The sequence below is a fragment of the Thalassophryne amazonica genome, chromosome 1 (assembly GCF_902500255.1).
Source record: "Thalassophryne amazonica chromosome 1, fThaAma1.1, whole genome shotgun sequence".
Lineage (NCBI taxonomy): Eukaryota > Metazoa > Chordata > Actinopteri > Batrachoidiformes > Batrachoididae > Thalassophryne > Thalassophryne amazonica.
Window position 1 is genome coordinate 82,045,009 of NC_047103.1, and position 23,062 is coordinate 82,068,070.

Genomic DNA, 23,062 nt, shown 5'->3' on the forward strand with positions numbered 1-23,062 from the left:
TCTTATAGTGTTTCTTAAAGCCAGAAAGTTGCCATTTGAAATTACTTTAGTTTTGTGTCATGTCTGTGATCTGCTTTTTTTCCACAAAATTAAACAACTGAATGAACATCCTCCGAGGCCGGTGATTCCATAATTTTTGCCAGGGGTTGTATATATGGGCTTCTTAACACGAAGGTGCCTGGGTACTGATTATTCGAAGAGAAACTCGCCACATGGCTAAAATGCCGTAACTGACATTCTCTCACAATGAAAATGATACTTCTCATCTTACTCTTCCTTGGTAACCACTCATTTGACACAAAGTCATGCTAGCGGTACCCAAGGATCCTTCAGAGAGACCTGGTACTAAAGTCATACAAAGCCAGTGGCTTTCACACCTGAGGTCACTGGTTAGCATCCAGTTCTTACAACCGCACAGCAACAAAGGAAGCACCAGGACTCTAAAGACTTGGACCTTAGTTCTCCTGGAAAAACATCAGCCTTGCCAAACACCTTTGTCCAGTGACTTCATGACTCCATATGCTCTTCCTAGGCATCCCAAAAGCCAAGGTCCCTGCCAAGATAATGGAATCTCTCAACACTTATACACTTTCTCTTTCTACAGATACACCTCTGATGGCCAAGTCCAGGGGGTCATTGAAAGCTTGGATCTTAGTCTTGATGCGGGACAAAAGAAAATCCAGACACTCCGATTCTTCACTCAGCTTCGCAAAAATCACAGCAAAGTCAAGGTATGTAAACCTTTCCTTCTCAACAAAGTCACCTGGTTTCCACAATCCTAAATGTATTCATTGCTTTGATCACATGACTGCATTTATAAAAGTTTTTTTTTTTTTTACATGAGAGGAACTCAGACAATACAAGAAGCTATGAATTTGGTCATTGGATTGGAAATCCTGCGTCTTTATAAAAAAAAAAAAAAAAAAAAAAAACCAAAACAATTGAATTCATATAACTTAACAATAAAAACAAACTATGATCACAACTTTCTTTGTCTTTACAAAGTCTTCATTAATAATTTATTGGCTTTAACACAAACTGTTGCTTTCAGCTTGTCAGCACAGATGTGAAAGCAGGTTTTCAAAAAGGGGTGTACAGTACCAAAGTCTGGGTCATAGAAAGCCTTTGTTAGTCCTCACAGGGGTGTCGGGGAGTGACTGCAAGTAAGAAAAACAAAGGCGGCTGTGTTGTCTCTGACGATGCTGTCTCTTCCCAGCAACTGGGTATCATGAGAGGTGCAAGGGTTAGCAAGTGGTCCAAAAGTTCAGAGGTGCAATTAGAAACACACGGAGGGGCTGAGCACTGCCCCGCAGCTAGTCTGTCTGCATCAGGTGTATAAAAAACACATTGGAAGCCCACACTCCCCACTGCAAAAGCAAACAGTACCTGGGGATTGGCTAGTGCCATTCATTTCATTACTACTTCCATAGGCACGCTAACTGGAATAACAGTCTTGTTCTTCATTTCTTTTTCTTCCCTTCCCTTTATGGAAAAACACATTGTCTGCTTCCATCTCAGGCCTTAGTGGAAGCTTTGTGTGTTTTCTTAGTGAGAACTTTAAGTGCAGCTACTTTGACAGTTGGCACATTCAAGACAAATGTGTGAAATTCCTTTGTGCAACTTCATTCAATAATTTTTTGATGGTAAACATATTCTAAGTTATCAAAAATACTGCACTATCTACAAAAGATTGTTCATTTGACACATACAAAACAGTACCTCAAAGATATACTTTACTTAAGATGTCGGTACAGAGAATTTGTCCAAATTGATCTCTCGTGTTTGGGAAAGTTTCCAACATATGTACCTTCTATGAAAACAATTCTATCCACGGGATGAGAAAAGAAGCGCTTAATGATAAATGAAACCAAAAGACCACACATATACAAACTGACAATAACAAACACTTTGAACACTTGCTTGGCCGACAACGAGATAATAGTGAAATGTTTTTTGCAAGACCAAAAAAGCAAGGCGGAGAGAAAAACTTGATTCTTTCCTCTGGCTTCTTGTAAACAGCAATTTGAATGTAATGCTAAACAGCTGAGAGGGCTGAGGATCAAAAAGCTGGAGGAGCTGGTGGCGGTGTGCAGTGGCTCCTTTTTGTTTTACTCTCAGCTATCTTGTTCAGAGCACAACGTGAAAAGGCATAAAACACTGATAACGTACAGCAAAAACATCCCTTTTTAGGTCAAGGCATTGTTCTTTTCAAGCAGATACTGCACTGAAAATGAAAGCACGCCTGCAGACCTACATATTTGCATGTCATTATATAGGTTAACGTGACTTCATCTGGGTCCAGCTGAGTGTGCGTGCACATTTGTCCAACAGAAAGCCGTGATAAGAGAAGAATCCTTCATTGCTAAATGAAGGCTGACATGCGCGCATCTGCTGCTTATCGACGAGTCGCTCACATTAGCGCACGTGTCAGTGGGGCTCGAATTATCTGCAAACCGAGCAGTTGTTGTTGCCTGCAGGCTACAAGTGTCTGATTGAGACAAAACAAAGTGAAGACTCCAGTCAAAGCAAGCGCAGTTTTTCTACTTCAGTTCATAAGGCACATGCTGTGTGCAAGAGGTTTTTACTCACAAAAACACCAGGAATGATTCAGTCTCTATATAACCTTACAAAAATCCTTCATAAATCCCAAAGAGGCACCTTAGTGTGTGCACTTTGCATTGACCACAGTCTGTGAGTTGTGTGTCCGGAGAACAAAGGCACTTTGGCAAAGTATGCATTTAAAAGCATAAAAAAGAGAAACATAAAAAAGAAATCATCAAAATACTTATTATAAAAGCGTCTTGTCTTAACGAATACTGCAGTGAAATTATCATCAACATTTGTCTGTCAAACATAAACCCAGCAAAGAAAAGTGTGGGTGAATCCTCATTTGTAAGCTTTAGACACTAATAAAAAACCTTCTCTCACAACAACACAACAGTCGTCTCTCTAGTCGCCTCTTGAGGGACAGTTTGTTTGGACCCAACAGGAATGTTTGCCGTTTTGCATAGAAAGAGCGGAAAGGATAACGTGTTAATATTTCTGCACCAGAGGCACTTTGACAGTCTTGATCTCTGCTATATGAGAGGACTTCTGAATGATGCAGCTGGTGGTCCCAGACACACCGTCCTTCCCCTGCGCCAAGTTGGTCAAGGCCATGGCAGCGTTGATCTCCCTCCAGTACGTCTCGTCTTTGCCCTTCACCTTCTCTTTCTGCGTAGTGCCGACGCCACTGCCGCTGGTACTGATGAGCACAAATATAAACACCAAAGAACAAAACAGAGGGGCGAGTTAGAGGTCACAGTGAGCTTGTAGCAAATAAGCAAAGGAGATAAAGCCAACTCACATGTCACATTTACTTGTTCCGTGATCTGTGGTTTCTGAAAGTACAAAAAAAAGAAAAAAACATTCATTAATTCTGCACAGGATTTGAAGAATGACTGAAACTGGCCTGAAGTAAAGTGTTGAAGAGCTGTGTTTGTGTACAAAAAGCCATGTTTGTCAGACAGACAGCAGAAATATTAGGTTTGGCCAAATCAACTATTTGGTACATTCACGAAAAGAAAAAATACCAATGGTGGTCTCAAGAACTCCAAACAGTCCACATGGCCACAATAAAGCAGTATGGTAGATGAAACAGTAAGTCTTCAAACTATCAAAGAAACAGTTCTTGACAATAGTTGGAACAAATCAAAAACACAGTGAAGGATGTAGATGTATGCTCTTAACATCACTAACCAAGAGAAGACCAAGCAGGGTACATACAGAGTTTATCAGAAGATGTAAACCCCAATCAGTCCCAGAAACAAGATGGCAAAACAAAAACTGATGAAAAAAAAGCCTGCACAGTTCTGTCACAACAGACATGAGGCAAACATCAACTTGGAAGTGTGTGAAATGGAAGGAACTACATGGTGATCATATACATGTAGCTGTGGACATCCCGTAGACTTAGACTTCGTACATCCCAACTCAACGTTCTCCGACTGCACATATTCCATTTTATCAAACAAAATATGAGTTCAGTCAGTTAGAACTGAATGCACGTCTTCTTTATTTCCATGTAAAGCTACTGAAAAATTATAGCCACAAAATAATTTATTAAAAATTTTTTAAAGTGTAAAAGGAAAAAAAAATGTAAAGAATTAAGTCAAGACTTCTGAAGCAGAATTTTGTATCAGTGAGGAAAAATGCCCAAACAAACTACCAGGAATAAAGGAATATTTGTTCTACTTGTCCACGAGAACCTCAGAATCACAACTAAGAGGTTTGAGGCATCATCCACCCTTAAGAGAGCGCTCCATCACCATGACCTAAAACAGCTGTTAACCATGGAGAAAGCCAATCATGCAAACTGTCCAACAAAAATTCAGAAAAGAGGTTTGCAGTTGATCCCCAGGACAAAGGCCAAGCCATTTTGTTAATGTCAATTTTGGAATACCAATAAGAGAGGAAGTGTTGAACTGATCTGTAACGAAGTACTTTTTATCCAGTTACTTTTGGTCATATAATAAGACGTAACCACATACACAAATTGATGTAATTCCTACACCATTTACCTGTTTAGGATTTAATCACTGATACTATCTGTTTTTTTTCCTTTAAATTCCAATATGCATCTGGACAATTCTGCAGTAAAAGAACTTCAATGACACCGAAATGTGGCCATATTTGACTTAGCATTAACAATTTGCGCTCATTGTAATTCCATTACCTTAGAACCACACACTGTAGACGGCAAAATACCATCAATCAACTGTCCAGATATTTATGGACCTCTGTATGTGAGGTCTGTGTACACCCTGTGTCTTTTCAAACACATGCTAGTCTGCTTTCTTTCTTTACACACTTGCTGGACAATAAAAGACATTTTGCAAGAAGCCGTCATGAAACAAGGTGAGTAATAGGATCGAGCTGAAAGATGTTTCTTATGAGTCATAAACTCCATTCCCTAATATTTTGTACAAAAACAAATGGGCCCCTGCCAATGTAATTGAGTTGTCTGAGGAAATCAGATTGAAAACGACTGAGCATAAAAGATTTGAGTGGGAAAGAAAATGCATGGAGTCTTTGAGAGAGACGGTGAGAAATGGATGCCGGCTCTTTTTTCTTTTCAAATGGGAGCAATCTCTATCTCATATGTAAAACATTAGCGGGGAATAGCAAAGTCATTAAACAATGAAAGCAAACTTGTCTTCAGGGCAGCCAGCATGTTTACTTCAGCGTGCTGTTTGCTCAGAGAGAAACACCATGTGCACAGCCGTGTGTGATTGGGAGCTGAACGTCGGCTGTCTGGGCTCCAGCTTAAGGTGCGTTTTAGCCTACAGTCAATATGATGACATAGGCTTGGCTATTCATGAAGCATTTAAAAACACCAGAGCATGTGGAGGTCTGAGCCACGCAGACCCCCCAGAGCTCTCTTCAAGTTAACCAAACACAGCAAAACCCCCATGAGGAAAAAGTTCTATCCCAATCAGGTACGGAAGGTTAGTCATCAACACATCTCTTCAAATTCTGACGTTTCTCTACTTACTTTCAGGATTTTTAACTCTTCTATGAGGATCCTTTACTGGAGACACAAGGTTGTACCAGGATGTTGTCATAGACAACATTGTCATTAGAGGATCTGTGTCGTTCCTAGAGGCAGGAAGCCAAAACTCCAAACACCTTTGAGAAAAACCACAGCAGGTTTTACCGTCATGCATCATCACCTCAAACCCACCAGAGCCCTTCAAAGATCTGTATCCCGTGAGCACGTACAGTAATTATGCTCAACGCCTTTCACTGTTCTCATTTTCCAACTGTTCCCATGGAGCGTGATCCATATGGACAGTACTGGGTTTGTAAGGCTCTGGGCTAATGTTGGCCTGATTACGACATTTCCTGCAGTTGTTCCTGTTCATTCTCTAGTCGTCGTGGTTTGCTCATTCTGGATAAAAGAAGAATGTGCATTCATGTTTTTAACGGAGATGAAGACTTGATAACCCAGAAGTGCAAAAGCCAGAGTGTCATTTTAGGATTAGCACGGAAAAGGGTTGCCAACACAATCCTCACATTCTCATGTCTGGCCACAACTCCCTGCTGTACTATCTTTGTCAGTTTTATCTCGCTTTATCAGTGTGTCCTTTCCGTTAGTGATTTTCCTTAAGTCCCTGATCCTCTGTCCTCCACGATTTCACCTCTTGCCGCAGCAATCATTCTCGACAAACTGGCCAAACAAATCTAACGTTTCCCAATCAATGTTTTAATAAAGGCTCATTCTGTCAGAATTAATCATTTGTACCCACAATTTGAAAAGCTGTTGTAAAAAAGCCCTTCATGTTATCCATCCCATCTCTTTCTGATTCCATTTTAGTAGGTTTCATTGCTTTCCAAGAGTTTTTTCTTAAAGTGATACTGTAGTTTAACCTGAAAGAGCTTTGCTCCAGACTGCTTTGTTGAAGAAGAAACTGATGTCGAAAAGTGAAGGTTCCAAGTGGGAAAGTGTGGATCATGACCACGACTGATTCTCACCCTGAGAAATTGGGTGAGAAACTCTGACATCTGGGAGTACGCGATAGCGGTCCTTTGCACTGAAAGAAGTGACCTGAGCAAGTTCGTGCTTCTGATTATTATGACTACTCATTGTGGATGTGTTCCAAAAAAAATCCAATTTGGGGAGATTGAAAAAGACACTGGAGGAATAATACACTGAAAAAAAATGCTACTTTGGATCAACTAAAAAAATTGATGTAATTTGTACAGCTAATTTTTTTAGTTTCTCACAATGTATATTTATGATTTTGTAAACTGATTCCAGCAGATTTAAACGGAAACCACAATTTTCCATTAGACCAATGTAAATAAGTACTCTGAATGAAGTGCACTGTGTTTCACTTTTTTTCAGTGTAGGATTCATCTTATTTATCTTCGAAATGCTCTGGAATCTCCCAGGAAGAATTTGAGGATGCAGTGAGAAGAGAGATGGACAACTGGCCTACCCTCACATAGTCTGCCGCCACAGTGGCTTGGGCCCTAGGAAACTCAGGGAAAATGGAAGAATGCTGCAATACTCTACACTCAGGAGTTCCAAGTGGATTCTTCTGGGTTCTCATCTAACTTTGTTGTAGTGCTTTTAACATGGAAAACATGGCTGCCAACTGTACCATCATGTGTTTCAATGGTGGACCCACCAGATAAGCTCTGATTCTCAGCTATATATCTGTACTATTGACACTCTTGGCCCTATCTTCAGCCTGGCACAAAGCAGCTCATGTGCATTAGTAGTGTACATCTATCTCAGGTGTCATTTTCATGCCCAGTAGCCACATTATGTAAACACCACTTGTGCTCCTACAACCCCAATTCCAATGAAGTTGGGACATTGTTTGAAATGTAAATAAAAACAGAATACAATGATTTGCAAATCCTCTTCAACCTATATTCAATTGAATACACCATAAAGACAAGATATTTAATGTTCAAACGGATAGACATTATTGTTTTTGTGCAGATATTTGCTCATTTTGAAATGGATGCCTGCAACACGTTCAAAAAGCTGAGACAGTGATATGTTTACCACTGTGTTACATCACCTTTCCTTCTAACAACACTCAGTAAGTGTTTGGGAACTGAGGACACTAATTGAGTGTCATGATTGGGTATAAAAGGAGCATCCCCAAAGGCTCAGCCGTTCACAAGCAACGATGGGGTGAGGATCACCACTTTGTGAACAACTGCCGTGAAAAAATAGTCCAACAGTTTAAGAACAATGTTTCTCAATGCTCAACTGCAAGGAATTTAGGGATTCCATCATCTGCAGTTCATAATATAATCAGAAGATTCAGAGAATCTGGAGAACTTTCTACACGTAAGCTGCAAGGCCGAAGACCAACATTGAATGCCCGTGACCTTCGATTCCTCAATCCCACTGCATTAAAAACCGACATCATTGTGTAAAAGATCTTACTGTGTGGGCTCAGGAACAATTCAGAGAACCATTGTCAGTTAACAAAGTTCGTCGCTACATCTACAAGTGCAAGTTAAAACTCTACCATACATCAACAACATCCAGAAATACCGCTGCCTTTTCTGGGACCGAGCTCATTTGAAATGGACAGACGCAAAGTGGAAAAGTGTGCTGTGGTCTGATGAGTCTACATTTCAAATTGTTTTTGGAAATGATGGATGTCGTGTCCTCCAGACAAAAGAGGAAAAAGACCATCCAGATTGTTACCAGTGCAAAGTTCAAAAGCCAGCATCTGTGATGGTATGGGGGTATGTTAGTGCCCATGGCATGGGCAACTTACACATTTGTGATGGTGTAGCGGTTGCACTCTGCGTTGTGTTGTTATGACTCCGCCCATTCGCTCCCCCTCGGGACGCGAACTCACAAGCTCCGGCATGGGAGTCGGACTCTCTAACCAGAAGCTAAAACCCAGGGCTCTGGCCTTGTGACCAGAGAATCCTTTTGAGCTGTTGGGAGTGAGGTTTACTAACTACATCTGCACAGCGACCACCTGCAGGCCTCACCCCCCCTAAACTCACTCCCATCTGGGTACACGGCACCATTGTCACAGATGTAATGGATAGGCACCACAGAAGATCATGGACAGTACTCTCTGGCATTTATTGGGTCCTGCAGAAGACACAAACATTTTTTATATCTCCTGGACTCTCCCATCTGCATCTCTGCCCCCTCAGCAATGCAAAATACTTATGTTTACAGGACGAATTACAAGCTACGCTGCTTTGGTCACATGACAATGCAAATCTGCGCCAAAAAATGCAACTAAAAACGTCCATACAAGTTAAATTAGTGGTTAAAACGACACAAAATTACTGCCAATGCAACAACATTCATCAACAAATAATACTGATCAGAAGTTATGAATTAATTGGCTCATTTAGCAAGAAACCCAATGTTAATATACCGGCAGCGTTCTCCACACAACTTACCCTCAGCAATGCAAAAAGGCACTGTGAGGGGTAGAAGGGAGGGGCTACGGAAGCCCAGGAGGTACGGAAGGGGCAGAGTGCAGGGAGGTAGTTCCACAGGAAAAAAAAAAAAAAAAATCAATAAAAATAACTCAGAGAGATAAAATTCACTCAAAATACTAAATTAAATGACAAACAAATTACAGTAACACAATTTGGAAATTCTAATTGATAAGCTGCATTTTTTTTTTTTTTATAACTCCGTTACACCGGCACCATCAATGCTGAAAGGTACATCCAGAACGCCTCAACCCCACTGTAACAGTCTTTTTTATAACTTCATATTTATGTCTTTTTATAACGTTTATATGCACTATGCATTATTTGTTTTGTTTGGTTTTTTTGCACTGCTTTTTCTTTTAGAGCTGTTTTTGAATTTCGTTGAGCCCCTGAGGAACAATGACAAATAAAGAATTCTGATTCTGATTCTGATTCTGATAGATGCCCATCAGGTGGTGATACTTGAACATCAGAGAAAAGTCTGTAGACAGCACATCACCATCTAGTGTCTTGATTAATTCCAGTACTGCAAAAACGATTGGTACTGATTAATGATATGTTCCATTCTCCACAACCACTGCAGTATAATTACAGGGTAATTGCACTATTTTCATGTGTTACACTCATTTATTTCCCCCAAGATATATTAGCTCAGTGTTTACCACTGTGGTACTCAACATGCAGATTGTTTGGTGACAGCAGCAGAAGGCCAACAGCAGCAACATCAAAGACAAACAGCACAGAAAAAGTGACTTTTCCATCCACAAGTGTTTACAAGTGTGAGGCAGCCACTGTCCAGATGATCCATTCACAACTTGCACAACATTTTACTTTCAGATGTGAGCCACGATACCCTCATGCCTTCACGTTAAAAAAAAAAAAAAAGGTTGATGTATTTCTGAAGGATTTATTTGTGGTTTGAAAGCCATGTTGACCAACTGTGCAAACTAATTGATAATGATCATGATAGACAGAAAAATATAACGCAATGCTACAACACCCTCGGCCGTATGAGCATTGTCTTCTTTATAATTGCAGTTGTTTAATTAATTATTACGAAGTGGATATGTTGCCGTATACGGCAAACACACACCTAGCGCTATTTGACCGGATCTCCTCGCTGATTGGCTACTTCACATGATGTCATTGGTATTCAACATGGCGGCGTGTTGCGGTGCCCTCGGCATTGAGTGTTGGTGCTAATTTTCCATTTTTAAATGCCGTTTGGGTGCCATAAGTTGTTTGAACTGGAACAGAAAATCACCTACTGTCGGAGGGATTCTCGGACACTAAAAGCAGCTAAAAAATGTGGCATAGCCGTGCGCGAAATTATTTCCACTGCCGCGCCCAAAATTATTTCCGCCGGCGCTTTTCGCCGCACAGTGGAAACAGCACGAGCGATTCTTGGACGCTAAAAGCAGCTCAAAAACGTGGTATAGCCATGCCCAAAATTATTTCTACCGTGTGGCGAAAATTATGTCCACCGGCACTTTTCGCCACACTGTGGAAATAATTCCGGCAACGGTGGAAATAATTTTTGCAGTCTTGGTAATTTTCTGTGTTGGGCAGGGATTATAAATAAAACCTGCAAATTCAAGACAGAGTAAAAATGAAAATACAGAAGTCCACATCGGCGCGTGTGTCTCTCCTGTTTTTTTCTCTGTCAGTGTCATGTCTGCAAAACCTTCGATCAGTCCACCCCTGAAAATAGTGAATGGTAAAATATACCAATTTTCAATAATGAAAATCAATATCCAATATCGATTCTACTATCATGAATGTGAAATAAGGAGATCTTAAACTCCGATCGCTTTTAAGTTCCTGCACGAACACAGCCGTTCCGTTCCGTCATGAATAAATTTAGACGCCCGGCAAAACAGCGCAACCCGCCGTTTTGCCGGTGCCGCGTACGCCGAAATATCATCTAGTTCAACTTTGCCAAGGGTGCTGCCATGTTGAAATAAACTCTGCGATGATGTCATTTGAACTAGCCAATCAGTGAGGAGATCCGGTCAAATAGCGCTAGGTGCGTGTTTGCCATATCCGGCAAAATATCCACTGCCTAATTATTAACATCCTATTGTCTTACGTACAATTTGCACTTGTTTAATAAAGCCTCACAATCAATCAGTCATAAACAATATTTACATTTTAAAAACATCTGCAGGAGGGCATGCGTGTATGTGTAAATGGGCTTTTGACAAGAGTGGAAATTAGCTTTGAGTTAGCGGAGGTTAGCGTGTACACTGACGTTCACAAAATTGTCTCGTAAATCACTTCAAAGGTGTTATCAGGTTACAAAATCAGCGTTTTCCATTTTAAAAGTCTTTATTTCTTGCTAGCCTTTACATAATATATGACAACGGTGTTAAATTTAGTAAAAAAAGGAGCAACGTTTGCAGCCAGCGACACCATGAAGTTAGGTCACCACGCTAACATTGGTGAGATCATACCATAAAAATAGCAACAAAATGTGACGTTTTAACCTCTTAAAATACCTCTTAAAATAGGTCAAGGTTAGCCATCTTTGAACTTGTCCAAGATCTATGTCCCAAGAATGTTCCCTGTGAATTTGAAGACTCTGGCAGTAATAGGACTGGACTTATGCTGAGGATGGATGCAAAGCCTTTGCAATACCCGATGGCCATATTTGATGGCCTCGGGCAAAAATGATTCATTGATGGGCATTTTGCTTTTAAGTAAATGAACAATTAAGAGTGACCGGAAATTCACTAATGACAGCAACTTATTCTTGTCAAAAATGGTAAGAAATGTGTTAAAATATTGTAAAATTACCTGAATAACAATCGTTGGAATAATCGCTAAGATGCACAAATATAATATAAAAGTGATGAAAGGTTAATAATGGCCTGTTTTCTGCAGAAGTATGATTACTGAAAACCAGCATTCTCACCTTATGTCAGTCTCCAAGAGACAGGTGAACCCAGCATTTGTCTCCAGGAGACAGGTGAACACACCAGCTGTCTCCAGGAGACAGGTGAACCCAGAATTTGTCTCCAGGAGACAGGTGAACCCAACATTTGTCTTCAGGAGACAGGTGAATAGACAGCTGTCTGTATCCAGGACCATGAACTTTTGACCTCATGCCATCTTCAACATTATGGTAAATTTTAAAATTTTAAAAGTGTTTTGTGAATCTTCAATCCCCTTAGGACCATCAGCAATGTATTTTCTACATTCACATCACATTGTAAGGCGTTTCATTGCTTCTTGGCACCACAAACCGCCATTATATATTTGACACTTTGCTTCATTTATTTAGAGAAATTCAATTCAATTCAAGGAGGCAACAAATGTCCATATTTGAATCAGTGTCCTGAATGAAGTACTGAGAAGCACTAACTTTTTTCCAAATTGTTGATGTTGCCGTGTTGGCGTTGTCTTGGACCGGGGCACCCCCTCTGCCCCACAGGTCCTAATATGTGGAACTGCACCACTGTACACACGAACTCTGTTTCCAAGGCTCCCTGCCTAAAACATCCCTAAGTCAGATTTTTTAAAACAAGCTCTGTGCCAAAGTGTCTATAATTTGCCAGTAAATCACGAAGTGATTTTTAAAAAATTGTTTTCTCTTTCTTTTTTCCCATTCCCATTATTTTTCTCACTTTTGTCGTTTTGCTCCTTTGCTACTGAATACTTCACTGCCGTCCTGTTGCCTTTGGGCTACACTTTCATGGCCCGCCAAGGAGGAAAGCTAAGAAGTCTCATGGTTTCTGGCATTGTGGTGAAATCCAAAAATAAAAGCTCACTTAACATCACTGTGGGGTAATGAAGGAAAAGCAGAAGGAGGCACAAAATCTTGCCACATTTAACAAAGCCTGTGGAAAATGGGGGAATAATGTTTTGGGTGGGTGGGTTTTTTTTTGGTGGGGGAACTGACAAATTAGAGCGGCGGTGAAGTTCCACCTGTTCACATGAGTGAGGAGAAGAGTGGCGGCCTATCATGACTGCCATCTGGTGCTGTTGTTAGCAACACACAACAATAAACGGGGCCAGCCCCGCTGCACAAACCCAGGCCTGGGCTCAATTAGGCAGACAAATAAACACACAAACACACACATTTACGTTTCAGGCTTTTAACTGATGGTCTGACCCAAAGTGACTTGAAATAAGCATCAATTCTTAGATCACCAAAAATTGCATGTTGCCAAAAATAAGCATTTAGTGGCTTTACGATATTCCCATGACTATAAAAGCCGACAACACAGCAAAGTGCTGCAGAAAGCACGAGAGCTGGAGAGACGGGCAGAAATGCTTAGACGACAACACATGCTACCAAAGACTGTCAATGCTCGCAACCGTTTGAACCATCAGTATCCGGTGAGGGCCATAAATATTTAGACAGCGACACAATGTTATTTTAGCTGTCAAATCAAATAATGAATAAAAGCTCACTGGGCTGATTGTCTGCTTTAATCGGACGGCAGTTACATCCCAATCAGCTGAACGGTGTGTGAATGAAAACACTTTAGTCTGTGGATTTGTCCATGGAATCACAGTAAGGTTGAGGTCATTGTCCAGTTCCACTGTGAAGAGTTGATCCAAGACTGTTAAAACATGTTGCTGGATGTGAGCAGAGAATTCTTACTGAAATACTTCACAATTCATCCTGCTTCAACTTCCACTATGTTACACAGATGGGATGCTATTTATTGGTTCATGAGCAGCATAAAACTGTAAAAAAAAAAACTCCTTTATGGGATTTTGATTTTTGACAAACTCTAAACTGGTCCTTCTGTTTTTGAGACCTACATCATTTTCAACTTAGGGTAAACCTGTTTTTACTCTTGCGAAGTCTCTACGTGATTGCCAAGTTTTACACAAATACACCTGGAGGATGTTCGTGATCTGGTCACCTGTTGCCAAACCCCTATTTGTCCATCCATGGTCTTCTACAACCCCCCCGTACAAACTCTGGACTCACAACACATGGAGGGTGGAAACCCCAGGATATTTACTTTTGAACAATTAAATAAATCACAAATTCAACAAAAAAGTCAGAGATGTGCGAGAATATTATGGCGCAATAAAACACCCCTCAAATAAATTCAATTCAAAGTGAATTGGTGTAATTAACTGAATATTGCATTGCATAGAAGAACAAATTATGAAATTGCCTTGTAATATGTATTTCTAAAACAAGTGTAAAAAGGGAATTAACCTGCCATGAAAGGAGAGTGCTAACAAACCTTAAGGTGCTGTTGGACTTATGAATTAAACGGAAACATGGCCCCAACAATATAGTAGTCAAATGAAGCAAAGGAAAGGATGATAGTATATACCCTTTTAATAGAAATACACAACAAATGGGCAGATACAGAAGTCACTGTTTGTCACAGCATTTAAGAACATGTCTGAATGAAATGGAATTATATAGTGAGGTCAAATACACACCAGCACAAACACCTAAGCAATGAGATGTGGCTGTTCCCTTGCACCTGAGGAATCACATTGTCCCGTGCCTTTCTGCATGAAGTAAATATTTAAATTTTCTCACTCATTTATGATATAGGGTTGCATTCAGGAGTGTTTCTACTGTATACATTGACAACCGAGGCAGGCGCCAAGGCTTCCACCTGCAGAGGGATACCAAATTGGTGTCCTGTCCCCTCCCCTATTTAACTACAGTTTACCTGCTATCAATTTACATTTAGTGCTATTCTGAATCTCTGTGGTTTTTTTTAACCATTTTGCTCCTGTTTTGTGTGATTTACAGACAATAATGTTTAAAAATAGTGTTATTTCCTCATTTATAATCCTCTTATTTGCGGAGGGGGTGATTCTTGCCTTGAGTGCCAGAATGACCAGAACGTCACTGGTTGCATGTGTGGAAAAGGATTAGGGAAGATGCCAATCATTACCTCAGCAGTCAATACCATGATGCACAGTGAAATTCTGGACACTTTTGTCATTTAGTGGATTAAGGACAGGCTTGGCGATGATGAATTCATTTTTCAGGATGATGCATCTTGCCACAGAGCAAAAAGTGTTGAAGCTTGTCTGCAGGAAAGCTATAACAACTCAGTGACATGGCCAACAAACATTCCAACTCTCAATCTGACTGAATTTTTAAAAATCCTCAGTGATTAGATTCCATCGTGCACAGCTGATCTGTCAACAGCTATTCAAGAAAGTTGGAGCCAGCTTGATGGAGATTACTGTTTTTCATTAAATAAGTCTATGTCTCAAAGGATTCAGGCTGCTAGAAAAGAAACAGGAGAAACAAAGTACTTATTGTGTTTCTTTTATTTAGTCTGGGATTAAAGTGTACAAAGGTACACTTTAAGGCAGGCAGTCCACTTCAAAAAGTGGTTTAATTATTTTTTCTCTCTGTGGTTTAGTCTTTCAAAAAGCAAACAATTCACAATATATTGTAACATCAAATTGCAATACTTGTCAAATTATATTTCTCAAGTATGGTGACACATATCAAATCACAACCCAAGTGTCGTGATGCATATTTTGTCTTGAGATAAGTGTGTCACCACAGTTTGTTTGACCAGATCCAGATAATCTTCTGATGGCCTAATCCAGGGAATCATTCAAAGAATGGATCTTTGTCTGAGTTTGTGAATGCCCAAGATCAAGACCCTCATTGAGCTTCTCAAGTGCTAAAATCAGGGCTTCATTGATTCTGTAAAGATCACAGCATCGTCTGCAAAGTCAAGGTCAGGAAACTTTTCTTTGCTCACAAAGACAACCATGTTGCTGGACCCCACACCCTACAACAGCCTACCAACAGTGTAGCAGCTGCAACACATCCACGAGTCCCATGACAAATGACAGAATTGACTGATAAGAGGTCCTCCGCCGCTCCACACAGCACGTGTCTGTGGGCCTCCTGTGACGTCCAGCAACGTATTGGGGATCCCACAAATTTTCACAATGCTGCACAAAGCAGCCTGGTTAACTGAGTCACACTCTCTACACTGTAAAAATTATCAGGGTGATTCAACTTAAAAACTTAAGTTCAATTGCTGCCTCAAAAACATAAACAAATTCAACTTCAATAAAACCTTTTATTCAACTCAGGAATATAAGTTACAAGTTGCCCAGTTGCTTCACTGGCAGCTGTTTTGAGTTTCTAACAGTAACAGATCTCAAATGTAAGACAAACTCAATTCCAGACCATTTATGTGTTCGTTGTAAATGAAATAATGATGACAAGGTTAGCTGTCGATTAAAAGTCCTGGCACACATGATCAGTGGTTGTACTCCTGTCGTGTACGTGTTTTTGACCACCCACACTCAGACATGGGATGAAATGGCCTGGAAAAGATTATATATCACAAGGGTACTGGCAGACAAGTTTGACTGTTTTTATAAATTGTCATGATCAATTTTCATTGTTGCTGACTTCTCATGTGCACCGGTAGAAGAAATTCTGAAAAAGTTCAACTCAGGCTCGGAAGGGAAAAATTTGATCTGACACTTAGACCAGTCACTGTGTGACACCTGCATGACTGGTAACATCTTGTAGTCACAAATTTACTTATTTTGTCATTTTGCCCCATGCAAACAAAAACTTGTAACACAGTGGTAAACATACCACCGTCCCAGCTTTTTTGAAACGTGCTGCAGGCATCCATTTCACAATGAGCAAATATTTGCACAAAAACAATAATGTTTATCAGTTTGAACATTAAATATCTTGTCTTTGTGGTGTATTCAATTGAATATAGGTTGAAGACGATTTGCAAATCGTATTTTGTTTTTATTTACATTTTACACAACGTCCCAACTTCATTGGAATTGGGGTTGTAAATTGTTATTATTTTCAGTGTTTTTCACAACCTCTTTCACATAATAACAATATAATAGTCCAGAGCCATCCTGAACATTGTGTGTGCAAACGTGTCATCATTTCAGCTGCGCCAGTAGCGCACAATATCAGTGAGAGTGCCACGTGGTATTCACACGCGCCTTGCGCCTGCAAAGACCGTAGCAGTGCTGCTCGACTTTGGTGTGTGTGTGTGTGTGTGTGCTACGCGGTATGTGTGCGAACTGCTTGAGAGTTGTGGACATATTTTGGCTACCACTCTGGATGATAATTCGCGGCCAGTCAGCCGCCATACAAAAACATATTAGGAGGACCAATTCAGTGAGATTCCGCTGGAGAAAGTTATTGCCTTTTTCACCTGTTTTTGTGTGTTTTGTGTCTCCAGCTACTCTCCACTTGTTGCAGCCCAGTGAGATACTAGCCTAACAGTGACCTTAGGAGACAACTGAATGTCTTTAGTACTGGGTCTCCTCTGAGGATCCTTGGGTACTGCTGGAATGACTGTTTCAAATGAACGGTTACTTAGGGAGACTCAGATGAGGCATATCAATCGCCTCACCAGGCAAGTGAATACATTTAGCCTATGTGGCATATTTCTCTGGGCATGATCCAGTACACAGGTGCCTCAGTAATGAGGACCCCTGCGGCAGGAGAAGGCCATTTCAAGAATGTGGGATGGACCAGGTATCTGGCTGCGTAGTTGCCGTCCAGGACCTGAGGTGGTTCTGCAGTGTGGTGGATATGGTGACCCACGGCACCAACACATGCTCCGCACTGGTCCCCAGCTTTGATCTGAGACCTTAATGTTTAATTGATTTTTTTCTCAAAACCAAACCACTTTGTCTTTGGCTAACCCTCAGTCATATCACTGATCTTGGTGTAAATGGGATCAACATTCTTTGCGTTATTTTGCTGGCACACAGATGAACAGGCACACAGGACAGAAAACAGTCCTCCCACCTGTGCCATGGTTGCATACGCAGGTAAAAAGCAAAACTAAGTCTCAATAATGTTGGTGACACACAAAGCTATGTTGTGTAAAAATTCTCATACTCGTCAAAGATATAATACTTGGGATTAAGGCTGAAAAATAGCATCCCTGAAGAAAAATTACCAAGAACACTTTTGAATCCTGGGGCCTGATTTATCAAACTGTGCCCAGAACAGGTTCCAAATTATGTCTTACCAAAAAAAATGTAGTATATATGCCTGTACAAAAAATATTTGTATTTGTCAAACAGGTTGTATGCTGGTCGCATGCACATCAGTAAGTATCAGCTGTTGATGAATCACAGATGTTCTAAAGTGCATGTTCGTGCATGTCTGTGGTCATTTGCATTCAGAAACACCCCCAATTAACTATACGTATATGGTAACAAAACAAAATCCATGTGTTGCTTGTGCTCCTCTGCAGAATAACAGCTAAAAGAGAAAATAAAGTCAGATTTTGTGAAACAGAGATAAAAATGCTTGTCTGAATTCACAGCAGTGAGATGAAAAATATAATAAATAAGTAAATAAATAAATGCACTACTAGGTGGCATTGGTCATCCACCACTCATTTTGAACCTAACTATTCGTAATGACTAGTCAGTCATACTGTCATATTGTTTCTTACTTTAGACATCAAAGTCTCTTATGGACATAATTTTAACAAGCTTTAAGAGACATAAAATGTTCTACTTAACAAAATAAATAAATAATTACTTATCACTACCTGTTGTCCCAGAATCCTTTGCACAGCTGTGTCATCACTGCACTGCTGTCTCGTATATAACATCCCTCTTCATGAAATTTGAGCAGAGAAAAAAAATAATGTGGGCCCATTTTAATATAAAAACTATTTTGATTTGTCCCTTATATAGTAACAGGCAGCGCTAGAGGTGCTTGCTTGTTGATGGTAAAGCTGCTGTGTAGTTCACATTAGAGTCACTTGATCAAGAGAGTAACAACATGCCAAGTTGAAAAAAAATGGCCATATGACTCGTGGTGCCATCTTGGTTTCAAAATAGTGTTCGCTGTTATTCTGTCTGCATGTAAATCCAGCTATTTATTCACTGAAAATGATGGGTTGCTGCGCATTTGGAGGCACAAATAGACACAACAAGTGCTTGAAGATGTACAGATTCCCTTCAGATCTGAACAGAAGAAAAATTTGGGAAAATAAAATCAGATGTGTGGGATGGAAGCCGACATCATCATCAAAATTTTGAGGTACATTTATTGTTCAGTCCCATGTACAGTAAAACTCACCTAAACCATCATCGTATAAACCAGATATTTGCAGTCACCGGACAAAAAAAGGTCCAAAGTTTTTTTTTATTGTTTTCCATTTAATAAACACTGTATATAACGGATTTTGTAAAACAGATTTTTTTTCTTACATCAGATAAAATGTCCCGCTCAATCGCAATTTCCATTAAAAACCCCTCTCATGTGGGACCGGAGTCATTTCCGATTAAAAGCCCAACCGATTTACGCCGTGTTCAGACTTGGACCCACAGCCTGGACATGCACCTGTTAAATCAGACACAGCAAAAGGCTGTGATTTGACACTTTTCTGCTTTCACTGCTTCGTCTGCCATCATATATTAATAGTTTCTGCAGTGCGCATGGTGATTACAAATGGATCAGAAAAGTCTGCAACTTTACAACACAGAGTCTGAAAAAGAGGAAAATGTACAGCTTACAGCTTTGAATTAGAGGTGATGATTGTAGAAAGAAAAGCTTGTTGAGGGTCAAATTAGTCCAGAATAAAACATAATCCAGCAACGGAGAACATTAAAACTGTCACACACGTCATTGCATGACACAGTTACAGAGCTGCAGCTGCATAAATCAGGCTTTAAATTAATTAAATAAATCATAATGAAGTGTAAATTTATGTAAATTTGATAGCTTAACTATTTTTATATTTAGTTTGATAGTACCTGTACCTGGATGTGTTGCTGTATGTGGGTAAATGACTCTGTTGTAGATTTTGACACCAATGAAGCCATGCATCTGTTTGTAACTCGGCATAACTACGAATCATATACAAGATCTGTTAGAAAAGTATCCGACCTTTTTATTTTTTCAAAAACCTGATGGATTTGAATCACGCGCGCTTGCATGAGCCAACCTTGAACCGTCGTGCACATGTGTGAGTTTTTTCACGCCTGTTGATTGCGTCAATTGCTTGTAAGCAGCCTTTGTGTGAGGATGGGTGTAGTCTCTCATCGTTTTTTCTTTGCAAGGAAATGGCTGAATGACTGGAGCAGCGCGACTGCATCAAATTTTGCCAGAAACTGGGCGACATGTTGTGACATGCCCACCTCTTCCACAATTTCTCAGATAGTCACACGACTGAAAAGCCACCGAAAGCCATCTGAATCTTCCGAATGGTGGAAGAGGTGAGCATGTCACAACATGTCCTGTGAGGCTTCAACACGAAGGCGCTTTTGCTGCGCCATCAGCTTCATGCTGAAGCCATCGGCATGAATTTTGCTGCAAGTCTTTTCATGGCAAAATCTTCTGTCACAGTGGAATGTGCTGAAAAAGTGCTGATGTCCACCTCTTCCGCAATTTCTCAGATAGTCACACGACGGTCCCACATCACCACAGAGTTCACTTTGGAAATGATCTGGTCATTTCAGCATGTTGATGGCCGACCGGAGCGTGGCTCGCTCTCCACCGTTGTGCGGACGTCTTTAAACCGGTTGTACTGCTCCTTAATCTGTGTGATGCCCATAGGATCGTCACCGAAAGCCGTCTGAATAATCCGAATAGTTTCCACCTGGCTGTCGCCCAGTTTCTGGCAAAATTTGATGCAGTCGCGCTGCATTTTCCTTGCAAAGAAAAAAACGACGAGAGACTACACCCATCCTCACACAAAGGCTGCTTACAAGCAAATGATGCAATCGACAGGCGTGAAAAAACTCACGCATGCGCACGAAGGTTCAAGGTTGGCTCATGCAAGCACACGTGATTCAAATCCATCAGGTTTTTGAAAAAAATACTTGCACGCTGTGAAGGCAGAAATGCTTTTTATTTGCAGTTCACCTGTTCTGCCAGTAGATGTTGGTTGGAGCTTTGTGTATACTGTATTTGCAGACATTTCATAAGCAGATTAGTCCCTTTGGCTTCTCCATTTTTCACTTGAGGTCAGTCACTACAGCAGTTTCGAGATGGATCTGCAAGTTTTACAATGGATGGCCTTTATGATGCAACACCACATAACATGGAGAATGGGCAAGGAACTTTCTACTCTGGAAACAAACGCACTAACCCCTTGGTCACCACGTTGCCCATTTCTAAGTGTATGTGCAAGGTAATAAATTCCACACTTGCGCAGAAAAGTTCATACTCACAGTTTAAGCCGATATGAAGGTTAGACCTTACTCGTGTGAAGCACCTTGAGGCAACTCTGTTGTGATTTGGCGCTATATAAATGAAAATAAATTGAAAAAAATTGAAAATGAATAGTTGATAAATGAAGCCACAGGTGTGGACTGTGACCTGTCTGATCTGAAGACTGTTTGACAACCTCCTTGATGTGGAACATTAGTACAGTTGGAAGTAACTGAACACATACAAACACACAGCACTGTTCTGCACTGCTTCACCCCTTCCCGATTACAAAGACAGAAAGGATGTGATTCACTGGGCAGAAGGTGAAATAAGGTCCTTGTTAAAACTTTACGCTGTCTACAATGAGATGATTATTCCACCACGGCAGGAAGACGACAGTTGGGCATACGCACATAATCAATGAAGTAAGGAAATGAGCTAAGCTGATTTCCGCTTCAACACTTGATGAGAACCAGAGTGTTTGTGCAGAGTTGACAATCTCATCACCGCTGACCTGTGCAGCCGCAATCCAGCTCATCCAACAAGATGAGAAAAGATCAGCAGCCTCGTGTCATTATGTGGCCCTGTGTCATGTCTCAGTCAACCAATCAGGGCGTGAGGCTGACCCAGAAAAAAAGTCTTTCAATCTGCAGCCAAGGTTTACCTCCAGCAACACGTTCATCAAACGGTGGAGCACAGCAAATAGTCAGACAGTTGAATGAGCAGACATGGGACATGGATGGGCTAATTTTAGTTCTTGGTTGAACTGAGGAAGAAATGGTCAAAGCTTCAGGCAATCCAGCGTGACACCACCTAATGCTATCTTTGATTTTAAATTAGCCAAAGTCATGGCGTGCAAAGAGCAACACAGAACCATAGATCACTCCTGCTTTTGGCCTTTAAAAAACCTTTTCTCTATTTCTTTCACAATTCTGTGTCAAAGAGAGTCTTTAAATGAAGTTAGACATGCACACTGCCAGCACTGCTTTTATATTAGCCCTCCTGGACATTTCTCTCTCGATGGGAGGTGAATAATTCTGAGTCTGAGGCTCCAAAGCACCAAACTGTCAATTCCACTCAGCTTGCCAAAGACATCATACCCGGCTTGTATTAATGCCTTCTCCCTTCGCCCTGACAACACTTCATTCACTTAACGTAACACTGAAGGCTGCAAAGAATAATTACCTTTAATGCTGTTAAACAGAACATATGCAACCACACACCAACATCGCCAGACAAATACGAAGTCGCTGCCCAGAAATCACCGCTTCCCCCTCTTTCTGATCTTCTGCACAATATCTTTTTCTGTGCTGTTTTTTTTTTTTTCCGTCCCTGCCCGACCAATGGCATATTGGTGAGGCTGCGGTCGGGGCAGATAACCAAGACCCAGCAATGAGGATTACATTTTGTGTCTCTTTGGATGCAGAAAAATAACAGCGTTTAGAACTTTAAACATTGCCAGGTTGTCATTGTGTTTATGAGTGCCAGTAAACAAAGTGTAATCAGGACGCCTCCAAACCAGCCAAAATGAGAAGAACATCTTAACGAAGAAGTAAATACATTGTCGAAGTGAGTGTATCTTCCTTTTGTGTATGCATATGATTGTGTGTGTGTATGCGTGTGCTGTCTGGGTGTCATGGACAAACAGAACAAATGACCTCATTAAGAACACCGATCAAGTACGGGTTTGGGTTTGGCATCAGCACAGATGCTTCACAACAAAACAAAACCATTGAAATGAGAGTGATAGCTCGTATCTGCTCATCAGCTGGCTCGTACTTCAAATACTGACTTCATGACAACAACAGTAAAGCTGAGGACCAGTCAAGAAATGCATATTACAGATCACAAATAAGGTAATTCAGCAGCATTTTGCATGAAGAAGAATGGAAGGTTTTTTGTTGGAAGGCTACATGTGAAGGTTGGGCATAGGCAGGCATATATATATATATATAT

At 40.6% G+C, this 23,062-nt stretch overlaps 1 protein-coding gene across 1 annotated transcript in view; it reads right to left on the reverse strand.

Annotated features, from left to right (window-relative positions):
* Nucleotides 1-2,804: 2,804 nt before the first annotated feature.
* Nucleotides 2,805-23,062, reverse strand: part of mkxa (mohawk homeobox a) — a 50,097-nt gene continuing 29,839 nt past the window's right edge. Inside the window, exons 6-7 of the mRNA XM_034172047.1 lie at nt 3,347-3,380; nt 2,805-3,244 (exon numbers count right to left, since the gene is read on the reverse strand). Of these exons, the coding sequence (XP_034027938.1) occupies nt 3,034-3,244; nt 3,347-3,380 (245 nt within the window). The 3' untranslated portion in view covers nt 2,805-3,033. The remainder of the gene's footprint in view (nt 3,245-3,346; nt 3,381-23,062) is intronic.